This window comes from Rhodnius prolixus, unplaced genomic scaffold (assembly GCF_049639745.1).
Source record: "Rhodnius prolixus isolate KJV_2025 unplaced genomic scaffold, Rpr scaffold_8, whole genome shotgun sequence".
Classification (NCBI taxonomy): domain Eukaryota; kingdom Metazoa; phylum Arthropoda; class Insecta; order Hemiptera; family Reduviidae; genus Rhodnius; species Rhodnius prolixus.
In genome coordinates, this window is record NW_027411593.1 from 33,655,770 (window position 1) to 33,675,071 (window position 19,302).

At 31.0% G+C, this 19,302-nt stretch overlaps 2 protein-coding genes across 5 annotated transcripts in view; both read right to left on the minus strand.

Annotated features, from left to right (window-relative positions):
- LOC141451250 (diuretic hormone receptor-like) overlaps positions 1–2,767 on the minus strand; it is a 208,630-nt gene extending 205,863 nt beyond the window's left edge. For both annotated transcript variants that reach the window (XM_074122497.1, XM_074122496.1), the window contains exon 1: positions 2,595–2,767. The gene's annotated coding sequence lies outside the window, so the exon portion shown is untranslated. The remainder of the gene's footprint in view (positions 1–2,594) is intronic.
- Positions 2,768–3,895: 1,128 nt separating this feature from the next.
- Positions 3,896–18,665, minus strand: LOC141451258 (katanin p60 ATPase-containing subunit A-like 2). 3 transcript variants are annotated; one of them, XM_074122514.1, is made up of 10 exons: positions 17,854–18,005; positions 16,753–16,823; positions 14,538–14,952; positions 13,391–13,559; positions 13,167–13,279; positions 11,017–11,213; positions 10,296–10,455; positions 5,576–5,687; positions 5,343–5,499; positions 3,896–4,176 (listed from the first exon to the last, which is right to left on the minus strand). In XM_074122514.1, exons 1-9 carry the CDS (start codon positions 17,917–17,919, stop codon positions 5,357–5,359), a joined length of 1,446 nt encoding a protein of 481 aa, XP_073978615.1. In that variant the 5' UTR covers positions 17,920–18,005; the 3' UTR covers positions 3,896–4,176; positions 5,343–5,356. The 3 variants fall into 3 exon arrangements, with proteins under 3 accessions (XP_073978615.1, XP_073978613.1, XP_073978614.1); XM_074122512.1 differs by having other exon boundaries at positions 3,896–4,220; XM_074122513.1 differs by lacking the exon at positions 3,896–4,176 and adding an exon at positions 18,630–18,665 and having other exon boundaries at positions 5,247–5,499; positions 17,854–17,933.
- Positions 18,666–19,302: the final 637 nt, after the last annotated feature.

Here is a 19,302-nt window from a genome sequence, read left to right on the forward strand (position 1 = left end):
AAGGCTGAGCTTTAAGTTGATTATGCAGTAAATGAATCTATAACTTTAGATCTATACAACTACAACACAAAGTTAAAGAGAATTTTTGTCCTTTTTTTTTGGAAAATACTTTAAAATTGAGTTACTTTGGATTCATTCACACACAACAATTTGTAAAAACCACTTTTTCGGATTCAGAGATTCTAAAATCTGCCAAAAATTAAAATTTCTCCTCTTACTTATTAGTATAAAAGAGAAATTCAAGAAGTTTAGGTACAGTTCTTTTTTTAAGGTATTCGCTTTCAACAGAGACATTTACTTGTATCTATGAAAGTATATTTACAAATAATTATCCGTCTCATACTCCTAGAAGTGACAAACCATTTGATCAAGAATTTTGAAGTTCCTGTAGCCCAGCAAGCAACCTAGTCCTAACACAAATAACTCTAAACACTAACTGGACTACAATCACACAACAGTACTCACAGAGTTTGCCGAAATGGATGTTATGGGTAACTATTTAAGTTTGGGAAACGTGCAACTTAACTCTATCACTATCACATTTAAATACATAAACCTTACAACAAACACCCATCGTCACACTGGAAGAGCTATGTGGGGTCCATTGGAGCTATGGATAGTGTAGTAGGGCTTCGCTGCTTCCTAACACTCATTGATTGATTGATTATATTCTCACCATTTCTATAAATTTATAGAAACAATGATAGTTATAAAATTATCAATTATCATCACACCTTCAATAGCAAAAATCATCATGAAGGCAATATTCATTTTTGGCCATTTACTTTGTGGTCTTTAAGACCCAAGGTTCTTACTCTATCTTGCTAGAATGTCTCAATTTCATATTCCCTATAATCCAAATTTTCTTAAGAAAATTTAAGTTGGCAACTTTTTAACCATTTAAACAAAGTTTGTTTTGTTTTTGTTCGCGAAAATTCATTATTTTCTTCTTTATGAGAACCAAAGTATATCCTTTGCTGAATTTTGAAACAGGAGAATTTCTTTGCGCTCTCTTTCATTGCACAGCCCTTATCGAGATCCCAATTTTAAAAATTGGTTTAATTTTTCTTTCTCCCCAATTTCACCGAGTTTTCTAAAGATTAAGTTTCTTTTTCTCCCAAAAAAACCACTGCCAACCTGTCGAGGTTAATGTGTAATAAAATTTCAGATTAAATGGCAATTTAAAAGACAATAAAGGCAATAAAAATCGGCTAGAAATTTATTACCAAGCAGTAATAAAAACCCTAACAATACAGGTAGGTTCTCTATCACTGATTAGGACGATATATAACCCTTAACAATAAGAAAAAAATAAAAAGAATCATAAAAGTAATAGATAAAATTACGAGGAAATAAAAGATATCCTGGTTATTTTTATTACAAGAAACCATAGACCAAAAGTTAAAGTTCACTAATTCTTGAAGAAGGCTAGTTCAATCACAGCCAAAATAAAATGGTTCTAAGATGACCAATTTTTTATTTTTTTTGTTCTTAAACAATAAAGAAAATTAAAATTAGCTAAGTGCTATAAATAAATTTTGAAAACAGGTTGCAAATTTAAAGCATGCGCACATTACAGCATACGCCCTTAACAGTTAATAATTACAAAAAAAAAGAAATGACCCAAAATAGTTTACAATTCCGTATTTCATTTTAATACTTCAGAAATAAATTCATCCCTTTATTTTATAGTTACCTTCTTTATTCGTTTCTCAAATTAGAAATATATCTCATACTCAATGAGAAATTTATTTAAAATTTATAGCGATTGCAGTTTAACTTAGTTTTTTATTTAGAAATTAATAAGAATTTTTTTTTAACCATATTTAGATTAGCATTACAAGAGTATGCTAATCTCTAATAACTAACATTTTGAGAAACACATTTCTCAAATTAAATTTTTAATTGCATAGTTCAGCCCATTTTTATTAAATATAAAAAGTATATTCTTCATTTTTATGTAGAATCGTCTCAGCTTAGTCCTTAACTTAAGTAATGATAATTTTGTCGTTAAAACATCGACGATTTTCAGTTTTTTAACAATGGTTTAACGGTAGAAATTTTTTTTCTTTCTTGTACTTATTAATATCTCAAGAATTCAGATTCAATAATGAAGACATATTGAAATAATAAATTGTACGTAAATCAATAAAGTTTTATAAAATAATATTTTTATGTATAACGACTATAAAATTTTTGACGGTAAACATAATTATCTCAATCTTTGAATTATTTATTTGCTTGGATTAAGTGATAATCTGTAGGAAAATACAAAATTTGCAGTGAAATTATTTTGACGTTTTTCTTTTTTGTATTTCTAGCGAGGAAATACCAAGTGGTTTACCTCCTCAAAAGGGAGTGCTGAGCCCAAGAAGTATAATGCAATTGAAGAACTTTTATAATTGTCTACGATTCTCTAATTTTAGTACTTTTTTTAATATTCAATGGACATCAAATAGTTTAATAATTTCCATAATTAGAGGAAATAAAATAAAATAAAAAAATGGATTTTAGGAATTTTAATTTATACAAGGATGCTAAATTTTATAATAATAAGAAAAAAATCAATGAATGTATATATTTAAAAATTTTACCTTTTTTTAAAAAATTGTCTACGAACTTTTATTAATAAAAATTAAAGAACGGTAGCTAGGATATTGTTAGTTGGGCGGTCTGGTCCACTCCCCACAAGATCACAAGGTGCACTGACGTTGCCCTAAACGAACACAAGACCAGGAGCTACGAGCAGCACCCTCTGACCCCACTACCTAGAAGAGAGAAACTCTCCTTAACAAGGGCCACACGCAACAACCTACGACTAAAGGGTGACACGTCACAAAATACGATGAAATTGACGCGTACTTTTGTTTTCATTTTGTGACCTTCGTCATAGTCAAATTAAACTACAGGTAGGTAAGTATTTTTTTCATAACTAAACAGAAAATTAATAAATCTATTTTTAATTGAAGACAGAAAAATTATAAAGTAATAAATTCTTATTGGAGAACTTAGACAAACAGAACAAAACCAATGAGAAAAATCTACCATAGAAACTAATTGTTTCAAAAACAAGACAAATCAGAGTTTTTGTTTTCCTTTTGTCTCCGGACAAAGTTCTCTTGCTACAGAACACTGTTCATCACCCGCCAGTAAGCTGGAGAAGCTTCTACAGAACATCTTAAAGCAGTAATTGAACCTGTATATTTGGTTTCAGCGTTCTACTCCACTGCACCGATCATTATAGAGAACATAATTGTTCTTTCGTTGAATAATCGCGCAAAAATGGTGAAATGGTACAAGGTTGTGCTATTTCTGATGACAATTTAAGTTTTCTAGAAGTTTGAAGTTGCCATTTTGTTGTTAGGTAAGGTTCTTGATTACAATTAGAGACGTTTCTTATACATTTTTATTTTAGGTTAGTCCTGGTGCCATCCACAGTCATAAGACTAAATAAATGTGTCAAACTTCTTTACTGACTACTTGGACAACGATCTGAATTACCAATGGAAATTGAAAGACTAATGTATCGTACAATTATAACTGACTAGAGCTGAGAGGTTCAGCCAAATCGACAAACGTACGAAATATTCAGATATTTCCAAACCAACTTACACTGAGAGTTAGCTAACGCCACTTTTTATCTTTCAAATGACCTCAACATCCTTTTACATTCAATAAATCACCAAGAATAAATATCACACTGCTCTCACATGTTGTTCTAATCCCCATATATGGGAATCTCGCATATCTGAACATCCCTGAAAATCCTCCGAGCCGGCTGAAACACTAGTATCCTCGTGATCTCTTTCAGACCTCACGGGACTTAATGAAATCTTGCAGAGTTTGCTATCATTGGGTATTTTCTCTCCTACTCCTGCTCAAATCTACTGCTAAAGTAACTTGTGTAGACACAATAGATTTATTTATTGTACTGTATTATACTACAGATTAATTCCCAAATAAATTATTTAAAAATATAGCCTAGAAAGAACTGCATCTCTTGATTTGCTCTTAGTTCAAGTAGAGATAAATTGAACAATCCGTTTTCTACGCTCCTTCAGCAATGTTGAAAAGCTTGGTAGTCAGGATAAGGTGATATTACCTTTTTTTCATTTGGATATTTACTTATTCAGCTTCTTGGGCCATTTAAACACTGTAGCAAACACATTTCTGTAGCTGCAATCATTTCAGATACTCTAACATATCGTATTTCTTTACATCTACAAAAATATAGAAATTTCTTCTATAATTTAAAGTTAGAACATTTTATTTTTATTCGCTAAAAATCTTCTATGGAAGATAGTAATTTGTAGGGTTTAGGGATATAAGATATTAAGCTTGAAATGCTAATCAGTCTAATATCTTTAGAGAATTAAAAAAAAAAACTTAATACATTCTGTTGAAATTTATTATTTAGAACTAAAGTACGAGTATTGTATTAAGAGAAAAAACAAAAAAATTAAACAAAAATCCATTTTCATTTATAGGTTATTTGATTACATGTTTATAAAATTGCTTAATCAAACAATCTGATGAAGTATAATTTAAAAAAAAAAACTAATCACTTGATATGATTAAAATGAAATGGTTAGACTCAGGTGCAAATTCACCTACCTTAATAACTCTGCGGCCTTTAGGATTAATATAAATTGCTCTCTCTGGAATTTGGTACGAGTAGTGTTGTACAACTTACGCGAATTACTCTACATTTAATTCTTTTTTCCACTAAGTACTTTAAGGTTTTTTTCAATTTGAGTACAAAATTTAATTTATTAGTTCATTATTTAAATTATAGAGAGAACAATACATTGATGCAAAGCTGCTGTATTTTTTTAATATTGTCAGTGAAAATTAACTAGAAACATTTAAAAATAAAAGGAGAAATCCTTAACAGAAGAGGTCTACTAGCAATAGTGGAGTGGAGATAAACTAAAGTTATTTTTTCTCGAAATACTACAGACGCATTAGCCACTACTGGATAGCCACCTGATATTTATCTGACTCTGACAGATTAACACTCCGAGGAAGATGATTTTGGTCATATGATAAATGCGATTTAATATTATTTAAACTAAAAACAATTCTTCTTCAAATAGCTAGCATTAAATAAATGACAAATATCTTGTGAACTCTCACAGCCAGTGACTTACTCCAATTTTTCGAAGATGCAGCTGTGTTCATTAACGAAACATTAAAATTAAAAATAAAGTGTCATCAAATGTTCAATCGCCAAATGAAAAACAAAGTTGATTGAACTACTTTATTTATAAATGTATGAATATAATATAGTGATGTTCAAATTAATTGAATTATTTATTATATAATTGAGTAAAGCTGACTACCTATCGTATATTGTTTATATTGAAGAACCGTACTCTGCTTCCCATGTCTTAAAACGTAGTAGATGTTTTGATGTTGTAGGATTAGTTTTCTCAATGGCAAGATAAACATGGCAATCCTGTACTGATTCTACTGTTATTTGATCAATATGATGAGCACCTAGGTAAATACATAAATATTAAAATTCTTACATAATTCATATTGGTAAGAACAAACAAAAAAATTATAGCAAAACCTTTGGCTGAATGTTTCTTCTCTTCCAGTGCTGAGAATATTGGACGTAAAACGCACATGACAGCTTCTTTACAAGTTAATTTTATATCAGCACCTGAATATCCATCAAAACACTGAAAAGAAACAAATACTTATGTGAAAGAAACGACACAAAAAAAAATTCTTCGATGTTGCACTGCTGGTTGCCCAAGCCTTTTTCTTCATTTTCCTACGTTTAATATGAAAAATAAAATGAAATGAGACAAAATGTAGATTTTTTTTTTACGCTCTGCCTCTAACATTTGAGTCCTATATTTCCTCAAAAATAACCAGACTAACTTTGAATATTTAGTATGAAAGAAATTTCATTGGTTGAGAGAAAAGAAAATACTTGAATAAGAAATCTATTATTATGCTCTCTTTATTCTTCTCAAAGGTTAAATTTGATCAGACCGTCTAACAATCTTTCAATTCCCGAATATGCTGTAGAAGAGAAAATAGGTGACTTACTCATTTTGAATCCATTATCAAATTCACACATTAACAAACTTTACCATCACACATATTGCAATCTAAATCACTGAGGATTCAATTAAATTTAAACTGCTTTTAAAAAAATATCCATTCGCTTATAAACTTAGATTATAACCTATGTACGAGGGTCGTTTGAAAAGTCCGTGCAAAGTCAGAGAGATAGCACCACTGGCGCGTATCGAGGTTATGTTTAGTTAATAGCATCTCTTGGAAGAACACACACCAAGTTTCAGCCAGATCGGTCTATTTCTTTGTGTTTGGCATTCGTTTGAAACGAGGAAGTCGAGTGATTTTCAAAAAATGGACAAAAAGAATTTCGTGTGTTGATTAAACACTACTTTATGAAAGGCAAAACGCCTCAGGAGACTAAAGAGAAGCTTGATAAACATTATGGTGACTCTGCACCTTCGATTAGAACAGTTTATAAGTGGTTTCAAAATTTTCGGAGTGGCCATATGGGCACAAGTGACGCTGAACGTTCTGGACGCCCTGTTGAGGTTACTACTCCAGAAATCATTGATAAAATCCATGATATGGTGATGGATGACAGAAGAGTGAAGGTGCGTGAGATTGCTAGTGCTGTGGGCATCTCGAATGAACGGGTACATAATATTTTGCATCAACATTTGGACATGACAAAGCTATCCGCAAGATGGGTGCCGCGATTGCTCACGCTTGACCAAAAACGAAATCGTGTGAAGTGTTGCAAGGACGGTTTGCAGCTGTTCCAGAAGAATCCGCAGGACTTTAAGCGTCGTTTCGTCACTGTGGATGAAACATGGATACATCACTTCACTCCTGAGACCAAAGAACCATCTAAACAATGGGTTACCAAGGGGGAATCTGCGCCAAAAAAGGCGAAGACCGTTCCTTCGGCCGGAAAGATTATGGCGACTGTCTCTTGGGATTCGCAAGGAATAATTCTCATCGACTATCTGGAAAAGGGTAAAACTATTACAGGTGCATATTATTCATCGTTATTGGACCGTTTGAAAACCGAGCTGCAAGAAAAACGCCCACGATTGGCCCACAAAAAAGTTCTTTTCCATCACGACAACGCACCAGCTCACACCTCAGCAGTTGTGGTCGCAAAATTAATGGAAATAGGGTTCCAACTCGTTTCACATCCCCCCCTATTCTCCAGACTTGGCTCCCTCGGACTACTATTTGTTCCCCAATATGAAGAAATGGCTGGCGGGAAAAAGATTTTATTCAAACGAGGAGGTGATTGCAGAAACGAATGGCTATTTTTCAGAGCTTGGACAAATCCTATTATTCGGAAGGGATCAACAAACTAGAGCAGCGTTGGACGAAGTGTATAAGCCTAAAAGGAGACTATGTTGAAAAATAAAAAAGGTTTACCCCAAAAAATTAAGTAGTTTTTATTTTTGCACGGACTTTTCAAACGACCCTCGTACTAGACCAAAACCAATAAGAAAAATGGACTGGTTACTACTGATAATTTTCTGATTTGACTAATGCTGCAACTCTCATTCTGAAGTCAGTGATATTTTCATTCGCCACCAATATCTCTTTAATATTCCACGCTTATTCCAACAGATTATTTTCTTGCTGGGAACCCATTTATCTTAGCCAGCTAGACAGGATTATTGTCTTTAGTCAGCCAATCTCTTTCATGATATATTGTTTTGTTGAAAAAATTTGCATGAAAAAAAAAACTTTTGCCAAATTAGAATTAGCCGCTTGTTCTTCTTGTCATAAAGAATCTGGAAATTTTTCACAATTTCCAATTTCTCCACTTCACAACAAAACAAATGATTCTCTGTTATTAATCAACGTGTCAGTAACATACAGCTACAGAAAATAGTATATAGGTCACTTCTTCAATGATCATCTATGAGGGGTATCTTCTCTTTTTGTAAACGATGAGGTTAGCTTTCAACGCTGAGATCATCTTGCTAAATAAGACCCTAGTATGTAATCTATCTAGTATGTTAACGGAATGCTTTAAATAAAACATGCAATTCATGAAATAGAATTGATCTCCATATAATTTTTTATATAATTCATTAGTTTCTTTCTCAAATATACATATGTCTTTATTTGCAGACTTAACGTTGGAGAGTCTAAATGCTTAAGTCTCTTAAACACTCAATGTTTAGTGTCGTCAAAATTATAATTTTATTTTAGTTCAATTTCATGAATCAGCGAATTGAATTTGTAGTTAATAATAACAATATATAATGGATTACCAATAACTGATTATCCTTTGATTTATAAAGAGATGTTCCAGTCTAGATCAAACAGTGCTGCATAAAGTTGGAGTAGATAGTAACAATTCAGTAACTAATTATTCAGTGTTTGAATTCTCTTTCTCCCAGTTGCCAGGTATTCAACCATCTAAAATGTTGCTGCTAAGAGAACTTGTCATTTTCATCTCTTATACCCAAGCTTGTCTGTAATTTACTATTCCATCGCTTTTGCCGCACCGTTAAATCTAGATAACTTTATTCCATTATCAACAATCAACCAATTATAATTCAACTCCAGAACAGCTACTAGCTGTTACAATATTGAAGACGAATTACACTGGAGTTTTTTTAAGGACTATTTAGTAGGTACTCACAAAGAACTAGTCCAGAAATTTAAAAACTATATCCTATTTTGTCGAAGAAACGAGCAGTCATAAATCACTCAGATATTCAAATTACAAATTTTAATCAATTATTTAGTTTTAAGGCTATTCTTGACTATGTTCTAAAAAAAATTTTGACGTGAATACGTCTTTAAATTTGAATCTTATGGTGGCAATCCAAAAAATCTAATGATAACAAAATCAGGGGATCCAGTTTGGCATTATAGTTTCGAATCTATCGTCTACATCCAAAATTAAATTAGACCACTGGATAGCTAAAGGATCAAAGAATTCATGACGATGAGCGAGGACTGCGACGCATCGCGCGCGGTGGAGGGGGAAGCGCCGCTATTTTGAGATAATTTTGCTGCGTATCGAGATTTGCAATTAGTATAACTTTTGACTCGGAGAAGCTACGATGTTCGTTTAAGTTTTAATCGTGAGCTGTCGTCACAATCTATCGATTGTATATAAAACATTAGTGTAAAATAGTGACAGTTAATATAATAAGGTGTTAGAATAGAAAAAATATTATCAAAAATATATAATGTCGGCCTTTACGCGTCGAAAAGCCAAAACCAAATACAGAGAACGTGTACGGTTGGAAAGGGCTTCTCAAGAACAATCGAATGGTAAAAGTCGCAAAGCCGGTAGAGTCGCCATTTATCGCAACATCAATAGCTTCACTGATTGTAATAGAGTTAACATTGACATTTCAGAAATTTATTTGGAAATGAAAGACGCAAAAGCTGGTGATGTCTGTCTAGTAAACGAAAAAGGTCAATGGCATCTTCAAATTCGTACTCGGGTGTAGGTATATCCATCCGGGCACAGCGTTAGCAGAAATTAAACTCTTTATGTTACGATCGTTGTTAAAATATTCCAAAAACATCTCTAAAATTGTACTCGATTACAAGCCTGATCTTACTACACCAATTATGATAGTTGGAGACTTTAATGTTGATGTCTCACAAAACCGCTCATTGCCCGACTTCATGCTCAGCGAGTTCAATTTGTCTTATATTGAAACTTCTCCAACAACGTTAGGTAATACCTATATTGATTTAACGTTTACCAGAAATCTCGATTTATCTTGTACGCCATTTGTGTCGTACTTTTCGTATCACAGACCTATAATTAATAAAGTTATATTGTAACACAGTAATTTAATGTTTCCTTGATTTAATGCTAAATACATAAATAAAAATATTTTATATAAAAAATATAACCCGTTACGTTAAAGTATTCACGCATAGCACACGGCCGTGTCCATGACACAGCCACAGTAGAGCTTTTTTGTTATAGAATAGTATATCATTGTAAAATGTATAATGTGCAAATTTTTCAAAAGAAAAAATAATAAGAAAATAAATTTAAAAATGAAATTATTATATTTTTAAGATACTAGACACAGAAAGTTTCAGCTAGATTGTCAAAATCTGGTACAAACCGAAAATCAGCACAATTGCGATTCTTATAAGAAGTATGAGAAAGTTAAAAACAAGAAGTTATTTAAATTATTTAATTTTTAGAATAGTTTTGGATGTCTAATATCAATTTTTTTTTACAAATTATTATTAATAATTAATTTACAATCAAACATATGGATCACCTGTGCCAACATATCATGCGATACAACAGACGTAACCATAGGCTTTGATAGTATCTTCTGTGGAAGAAATGTTTTTAACATCTCCTTACGTGCATCTTCATTTGGCAGATTAATAAGTATTCTTTTTTCCAAACGCCGCAATATGGCTGAATCTAAGTCCCTGCAAAAGTTCGTGCCTTTTTTTTTTTTTAAATGTAAAAACTTAGAAAACTTTCTTTCATGAAAGAAATAGGTATAGATATTAAAATAATTGGAAATATGAAATGTAATAATTATGACCAACAATAGGGTGGTGTTATCCACCCACGCTAATTATGTGCAAAACTCTCAGATGTAATGTGTTCAGATGATACAAATGAATTTATTATTCACGTTTACTAACTAGATTATTAGAGAAACGCTACCTATAAGAGGTTTAGGTCACAAATTTGTACCAAATACATTGTGTAAGATCAGCCATTGGATTCAGACTTGGTCTGATTTATTTACTCTGTGTGATTACTATCCTTTTGTTCCAGCAAACCAATTAACTATTTAGTCCCATTAAAGGATTAGCCAAAAGTTGAACTAGTATACTAAATGGAAGTGAAGATAATTTCTAGAACACTTACTTAAAAACGTTTAAGAAAATTTTGCCTCTTGGGCATTATCACGACGGCCTTAATTACAATTTAAAAGCTTTTTAAATTTAAATTAATTGAAGTTAAAATAATAATAATACCAAGGTAAATTTGAAGTTGTTAGGAAGAAAACTTGATTATCGCTTTTTAAAAGACCATCTAATTGTACCAACAATTCAGATTTCAATCTTCGTGATGCTTCATGTTCATTCGGACAATCTCTACTAGAAGCCAAAGCATCCAATTCATCTATAAAAATTGTTGACGGAGCCTGATGTCTAGCCAATTCAAACATAACCTAGTCATATAAAACAATAATTTTTAATGCGTTGCATTTTTTTTTTTTGTTTCATGCACTTAATGATAATAAGAAAAACTACTGCGATCAATGCCATGTTCACTGGAAATGCATTTTCTGAGTCCCTTTTTGTAGAAATTTAGAAAAATCCCACTTCCCAAAATTGGTTCCTTTATCATTTTTTTTTTTTTTTTTTTTTTTTGTTAAAGATGTATTCGAACGTAGCTTTGTTTTCTTTAAACTTAGTGGTGCTGTTTGCAAACACATTGATCGATCACTTTAATTTGAAATTTTACCAATCACGTTAAGTGCGAATCCCTGATTTTTTTTCTCGAGATTGACTCTTAAATGGTTCCTTGAAATTCAAGCATTAATTTAAATGAATCTATAACTTATATTTAATAAAAGGAAAATCGTCTCAAATTGCTCCAATTCAAAATATTATTGCCTGATGAAATTTGATACTCCTCTATCTTTCTTCACACAATAAACACTTTTTGCAAATGATTACCTGAAGTAATATAGAAAATAATTATTTATTACAAATAAACAATATAAATAACATTAAATATCTATCAAAACGCACAGAAAGACCAGCATGCTGCTCTGAGAATCGTTTCATATTAGGAGCTTCTTATTTTCATTATTAGAGAGGAGAGAGAAGAGAGCAGTATTAAGATAATTTCACGTCTTAAATAAAAAAAAAATAAATAAACTTTGAACTTAAAAATAAAATTAAAATTGTATAAAGAAGCAAAAGAATGAAAAAAGCAATAGAAGAAAATCGTTAAACCACTGAAAAGAATGAGCTACCAATCGTTAAACCACTGTAGTAGCTTACAACGGACAAGCTGCAATAACTTTCATTTTAATAGGATTAGTCGCGCATGTCACATATCTAGTAGATGACTAGCCATGCTGGTAGGATTAGGGTACGTTCTATTAACAATGACACTAAACGAAGATCCCGTAGGGTAATCTAAACATTAAAGGTTAATTAAACAACGAACAAGAATAATAGTTCTAGGAGTTGATAAAATCTGTTAACTCAGTAAATATTTGTTGGTTATTTGGCTGTGTTGTTGGGTAAAACACACATACCTAAATAAATCTAACAATTTTTCATGTTAATTTCATCGTAAGCCGACGTTTCAACATCATTGCCTGTCATCTTCAGGGAATAATAAAATAAGTATACAATAAAAATAACGCGGAAAAAAAAAACTAATGATTACTTGGTGGTACACAATGAAATAATGTAATACTTGTACAAAGTGGATATATACAAGTGAAGTATTTAAAAGTAAATACATTTAAAATAAATCTTGCCAAAAGAGAGGATAGTAGAAGAAGCAGAAGCTTATTTCAAGGAGTTGTTTGCATATAGAGAAGAAATTACTTCTTAATCATTGTTGTGGTAATTGGTTGTTGGACGTTTAGCTCCGCCTCAAAAAATACTTTACTTTTCTTATTGTAGTGGTTGATCGGATTGAATTGAAAATAAATGTTTATCAATTGATTCTGTGGGCAGTGTTTGGTTCGATGAGACTACTTTCGGAAGGATAGATGGATTTTTAAGAACGACAGAAGGTGCAAGGAAACAGCTTTGTTTGGAAATGCAGTATTGTCAATTTTTTAATAAGTGATGTGATTGGATCGCTTCAGCAATTTTTTTTATCGATATTGGACACTTTCTTCTTCAAATAAGATTAAAGAGAATTGAAGAAAGATGGCTTTATCTTCCTCATAAAGCAAGAAAAAAAAAAGCATGATTGATAGTAATAAATGTTTTGTATCATTAATACCTAATGTTTTATTATTTTATATTTATAATGCAAATACCGATTATGTTTGTTAAATGAGCTACAAAGAACAAAAATGAAGTTTTTAAGATGAAAATATGCTACTTGTTTCCACAAGATATGTATCTAGTACATGCAAAAATTTAATTACCCTGACTAATTTTTCAGAATCACCTCTCCATTTACTGACTACAGAACTTGCAGAAATATTAAAAAAAGTTGTTTTACATTCAGTGGCTACAGCTTTAGCTAACAGCGTTTTCCCTATTTAAATAAAAGAGCGTACATTAAGTTAAGCAGTATATTTACTGTTGATAAGAATATTTGCTAAATATTAACTAAAAATAATATGAATTAACAAAAATATTGTTCTACCTGTTCCAGGGGGTCCATACAATAAAAGCCCTTTCCAAGGTGACAAAAATCCTTTAAAAAATTCTGGATACTTTAATGGATAAACGATGGCTTCTTTTAAAAGATTTTTTGCACTTTCTAAACCAATAACGTCATCCCACTTTACATTTAAATTTTTATCAATAACTTCCTAAAAAAAAAAAAAAAAAAAAAAAAAAAAAAAAAAAAAAAAAAAAAAAAAAAAAAAAAAAAAAAAAAAAAGCTTAATTTATGTTAAATGTATAGGTCGGACGAACAGCTAGGTAAAGCATTACGAAAGTTTCTATTAATAAAACAAAAACTTCAAATTCAAGCTTTTTTTTAAGACTTATTTATTATTTGTTTTTTCCGTTTATCTTCGAAATCTTATTTTTTTTTAAACCCAAAAATGGGAGTTTAATGGGAAATGATGAGCTGTTAAAGAAGAAACACAAAATTAATTATTAAAAAGAGCAAATTTACACTGTCACAATACCAAGTTAATAGCGGGAGTCTCCTCAATGCAAAATATTTATTTTTTATAATAATGAAACAACTAGAAATTCCGTAAAGAGGGGCAATGCCTCAAAATAAGAAGTTAATTATTCTGGGAAAACACATTACAATATCTAACATCACAATTCTTATTTTTATAACCTGAATGAAGAAATATTGTGGGGGAGAGTGGTTAAAATGTAAAACTTAAGACGATAACCACAAGATTACCAAAATTTGCGAAGAAGAGGCAAATCATCTTTCTGCTACTTGATATAATAAGATATTATTACTAAAGAATATAGTTAAAAAATAGAGATGACGAAATAAAAATTGCAAAATTAACAGAGATTTTTGCTCTTTTCCTTTAAAAATTTAAACAAAAAGAAGAACAAGAAGTTAGGTAAGCTCAATGGTTAGCCTACTGGACTCCCAAGTGGAGATTATTGTTTCGAATCCAGCTGCTGGCCTAAAGATTTTTCTTTCTAATAGAAGCTTTTTACAGCTCACTGTACGGTTATAGCTCCCGGGCGTCAAGGACCACAGTTAATTCATTATTATTATTATTATTATTTTAGAGAGAGAGAGAGAGGGAAAGGTAGATTATATATCATGAGATTGTTTTATCTCAGATAATCTAATATAAATTATTTACCTTAGCAATAATATCAGCAAATGTTTTCCATTCACTCGAATAACCTTCAAAACTTCCCAAAGATTTCCACAATTTCTCTTCGTTTATTTTATTTTCATCAATATTATTTTCTGGAAAACCAGGTGGAGTAATTCCTTGCACAGTAATGCTTATCTCTTCCTTTGATATACTGTTATCTTTTAAGAGTTTTTTCATAGAATTATTGTCTTTTTTCTCAATATTCATAATTTTTGGTTTCCTCTTTGGTTCAGCTGGGGTTTCAATTTTCTTACAAATAATTGGATATTTGTGTAATCTTACATAATAATAAGATTCAAAATCTTGAATTATTGTTTCTAAATCAATGTTATCACAAACTACAAAATGATTTGGTATTCTGCTTTCAACTTCTAACTGTTGAACACTTTCAATGTATCTACAAAAATACACATAAATATTTTACGATTTTTTATTTTTTGTATTTTAACAATGAAATGATAATTATATTATCAAATCGGAGAGTCTTGGCCAAAACCGACGAACAAAAAATTGTGTTTTCTCCAAGGATAATAGAGAATAAAGAAAAGCATGCACTACAAGATTATTCGTAATCAATAAAGTACATAATTATCAGCAGACAAAATAATGAATTTAATTTAATAACAAAGAGAGTAACCTTTTATGTTGTAACAGCTCGGGTAATACGAGTATATTTGTTGATGTATTACGACTTCAAATTTACTTGTAACCACTGATTCATAATTAATTTTCCAAAATTACGCTCATTGCAAAGAAAATTATTTAGAAATAATTAATCAAGGTCCTCCGAAGCCACGTAGAATGGAAAGTAGACTAGCTCTCAGTTCATAACTTGAACATATCAGCTCTAACTTTTATGTTCAACTTCCAATCATAGAATTTTTATGAATGCAGATAATGATCGGAGAGTGAGAAGTTGAGAAATTTATAAGTATAAAATGAGTAAGTAATTGGCCATTTTTAATAATCTCATTTTCTTTAAAGATAGCTTTTAATATAGTGGCCTTCATTGCTCTACCGAAGCTTTATTTAATTGACAGAACCCTCTTGTTTTTTTTGACAAAGCGGGCACTTGCTTTTCTGTTGCCATGACATCTAGCTTCTTGGCAGTCCTTTTGACACAATACGCTTGATACTATACTTACTTATTTGGAGTTTTCTGACAAGTATAAATTAACCAGGTGTTCAGCCCAACAATAAGAATAATGGTTTTGTTTTTTAAGAAAACTGTGTAGAGCTTTTCTACATTATATTCCTTAATCGTCTGAAAAGACTACTACCTGTGCCTAACCACCATCATATGTGTTATGAAGAAATACGTTCATTTTATGACCAAATTTAATTAAATCTTTTTTTGAAAACAATAATAAACAAACTATTTATTGACAATTTAGATTTACACTTTGTTTTTAAATAATTTTTTGGTTTAAAATTGATATGGGAAAAAGTCAATTCCCAAATAATTATATTTATTCACGTACTTAGTTAACTGCCTTCGAAAAATACAATTTTCCTTAGTTGGAAGGCTTTTCTGAATATAGCTTAAAAATTAAAATTTTAAATTTTTCCAACGCATAATATAAGTAACCTGAGGCTCTCGCTCAGTCATAAAAGGAGAGGTATGATTTGAGGCGCATGGTGACCCATTGGGCTTTCTACATTCAGCGTCCTTGACCTGCTCTCTTCACTGTCTTCACTAACACCTTCTTGACATTATTGCTACTCATCAAAATTTCTGGTACCGAGAGTACCTATGCCCCTCAAGGAATAATTTTCTAGCTCGGTTCTGGCCAGTTTTCACAATTTTGTTTATAATTTGTATAATTTATACAAGGATACTTTTCCTTCTTTTATCGAACATCTCACCGTTCCGATTATAAGTAATATTTTAATGTGAATGTTACAATTTCGTATAATGTAAACGTTCACATCTTATTAGAACTGAAGAATAGATTCTCAAGGACAAAAGAAATCGTCGTAATTTTAATGTAATGACTAACAAAACCCCTATGCTATGCAAGTAATATTTTGTTTGATAAGAAACCTCTTAAGACCCTGACTACACTTCTTTCCTTTAAGTTTTTTTCCTTAATATTTTGAAAGGCTCTTACGAAAAAGAATCAGTGATTTTATAATGCACCACATATCAAGCATTGGATACAGCTGAGAAATTATCATTTGCACAATTCTTACCAACCCTTCGTCACGAAGATACTGCAGAATTAATACCAAAAGGTTCCTTTTTCGTTCCTTCTTCTTCTTCTCTTCCTGGAACCCAGAGCATTTCTTTTAAAAGAGTCAAATTTCTACTTTGTTCTAGAGTTAAATCATAAGCAAACAAATGATAACAATGATTACAATTTTTTACAGAATTTTTAGTTGCATCACATAATGTTTTATTTGAAGAACGGAACTCGATATTTGAAAGCAATTTTATTATTATAATTAACTTTTGGGAAGGGTGTAGGGTAGTGGTTATGAAGGTTAGATTTGTGTGTGGAAGATCCACAGCGTGAAATAGTTGCTTTTTATTTGTTCAAAAAAAATCCAATTAAGTGCTAAATCTGAGGTAGCCCTCAAAGCATTATTAGTGTACTGTCAGTATCTAATGTCCTCTGCATTCTATAGATTTTTACCTCATCACATACTTTTTGAGGCTCCCGAATGTTTTTAGCGAAAGGACTTTGCGTCTGTAACCAAAATATTTCAATAACTAACAATCTAGAAGAGCTCAAGTTAATTATCAGTTAAAATACTCAACTAAAAAAAAAAAAAAAGAAAGTGTGTTTATTTATTGCGAAAACTCAAATGTCTAAAATTTGAGACGAAGTTCATAAAGTCTCTACTAGCTTAGAACTGAAAGCAAAATTTATCTTCCCATCAATGTTACTGCAATTTTAAAGCAGCACAATTACACTGAAAATTTCAATCTGCCTGTCAAATTTTTAGCATTCCAAATTGATGCTGCTGTACTTCCTTAAGGTCAAAACAGTTGATTCTTTAAGTGTCTTGATGTCTTCTAACTTGCTGCAATTATGTTCAGCAGGGTTATTTAATACCAAAGGGGTTCTATCAAACACCAACTCCAAAGGGAACCCTAAAAGAGATCTTCTGCATTCTCCCACTTCTGTTTACATATGTACAGTGTAGATGTATTATTCTTGTTACCTATACCTATACTTCATTAAAGTTGTCTACGCTACTTACTCTCATGTGAAACACGATAACTCTTCTAGAATGCTACAGAATTCGTAATTTGAAATTTTTGTCTCATACATACTTAATTTTACATACTTACCAAGTCCTTTGAGTTGCATCCTTTGTAAACTTTTTCTGGCGATAGATAAGCACATTCATACATCATTATCCAAAACGCAACTATAATATAAATAAAATATGCTATTTAATTTAGCACAAATGCGTAGCTATGACTGCAATACTGTTAGGTGGTTACTAAGGAAACTGTTTATTGTACATGGCATACATATCATTTTTTTTACATACTCAAAGATATGCGATTAGTTTTAAATGGTCTTATACTAATTTGAAGAATTTCGAGTTGATTAGTAAAAAGTTTTTTGTTTAATCTTCACAGTGAAATGGCGAAAAGTAATAATCAAACTAATGAATACTTTCCTTGTGTTTTTTGCAGATAGTGACCTAAACAAACATATTATATGTGTTGCTCAAAACAAATAAAATTTAGTGTTAAATATACTGTACAATTTTCTTTTACTTCTATTTTTGCATTTTTCTTCCTCCTCGTTAGAAGAAAGGATTAAAATATTTTGGGTGTGTGGGTGTGTTTATACAAACATATTTGTATTAAAATTTTTGTACTCTCGGAAGATTTCAGTCAAAGATAGCCAAAACATCGAAAATTATAAACTTAAAAAATATTGTTCTTAGTATTTTTAGCCAACACAGCTTCCATAGCATACAATTTTTGTGAAATTACTATTCAAGTTGTTAATAACTTAGTTTCAAACTTAAAGGTTTAACTGCAAGGTTTTTTAAAACTAATTCTTTTTCAGTAAAGACGTAATTGTGGTAAAAAGACGTTAAATATCTTACTTTCTATTGTATCTTCAAGGTGATAATCAATTGGAAAAGCTTTCGGCAACTTTTTGTCTTCGTCGAGTGGCCTGTAAAGCTGATAACCCTTTAAAATGAAAATATCAAACCATTATCTGCCCTTCTCATTAATAAAAATGTCATTTACAAAAGTGAGTGTCAACCCGACAGTAACAAGAGTACAAATGGCACAAATGTAGCTCGAAATTTCGAACTCAAATCAGTCCCTACAAATAAAAAATACAGTATCTTATTCAAAATCAAGTAAGTAAACGTCTAAAAAAAAACAAAAACTATATTTTGATATACCAATATATTTTTATTTTATTTTTTTAACTTATAACCTATCTCAAATGATACAATTAAATAAAGATTATAATCTCATTTAGATAATCTTTAAAAAAAGTTCTTTAGTAAAAACTCATTAGTTCAGAGAGTTGCCAATAGATGTCAGTAAGTACTGGCCGTCGTTGGACTCCATATTAGTACTATTTAAAAAGTTACATTTAATTCAATATTTTTACCCAAACAAAAATTTAAAATAGCAAAAGAAGAAGAACTTCAAAAAATTTTACACCAAGTGCCCTCACAATGGCTGTTCTCTGATACTAACTCGCTTCGCAAAAAAAGAGCCTTAGCAGAATGAAAATACTATAGGCTTCATTTCATCGAT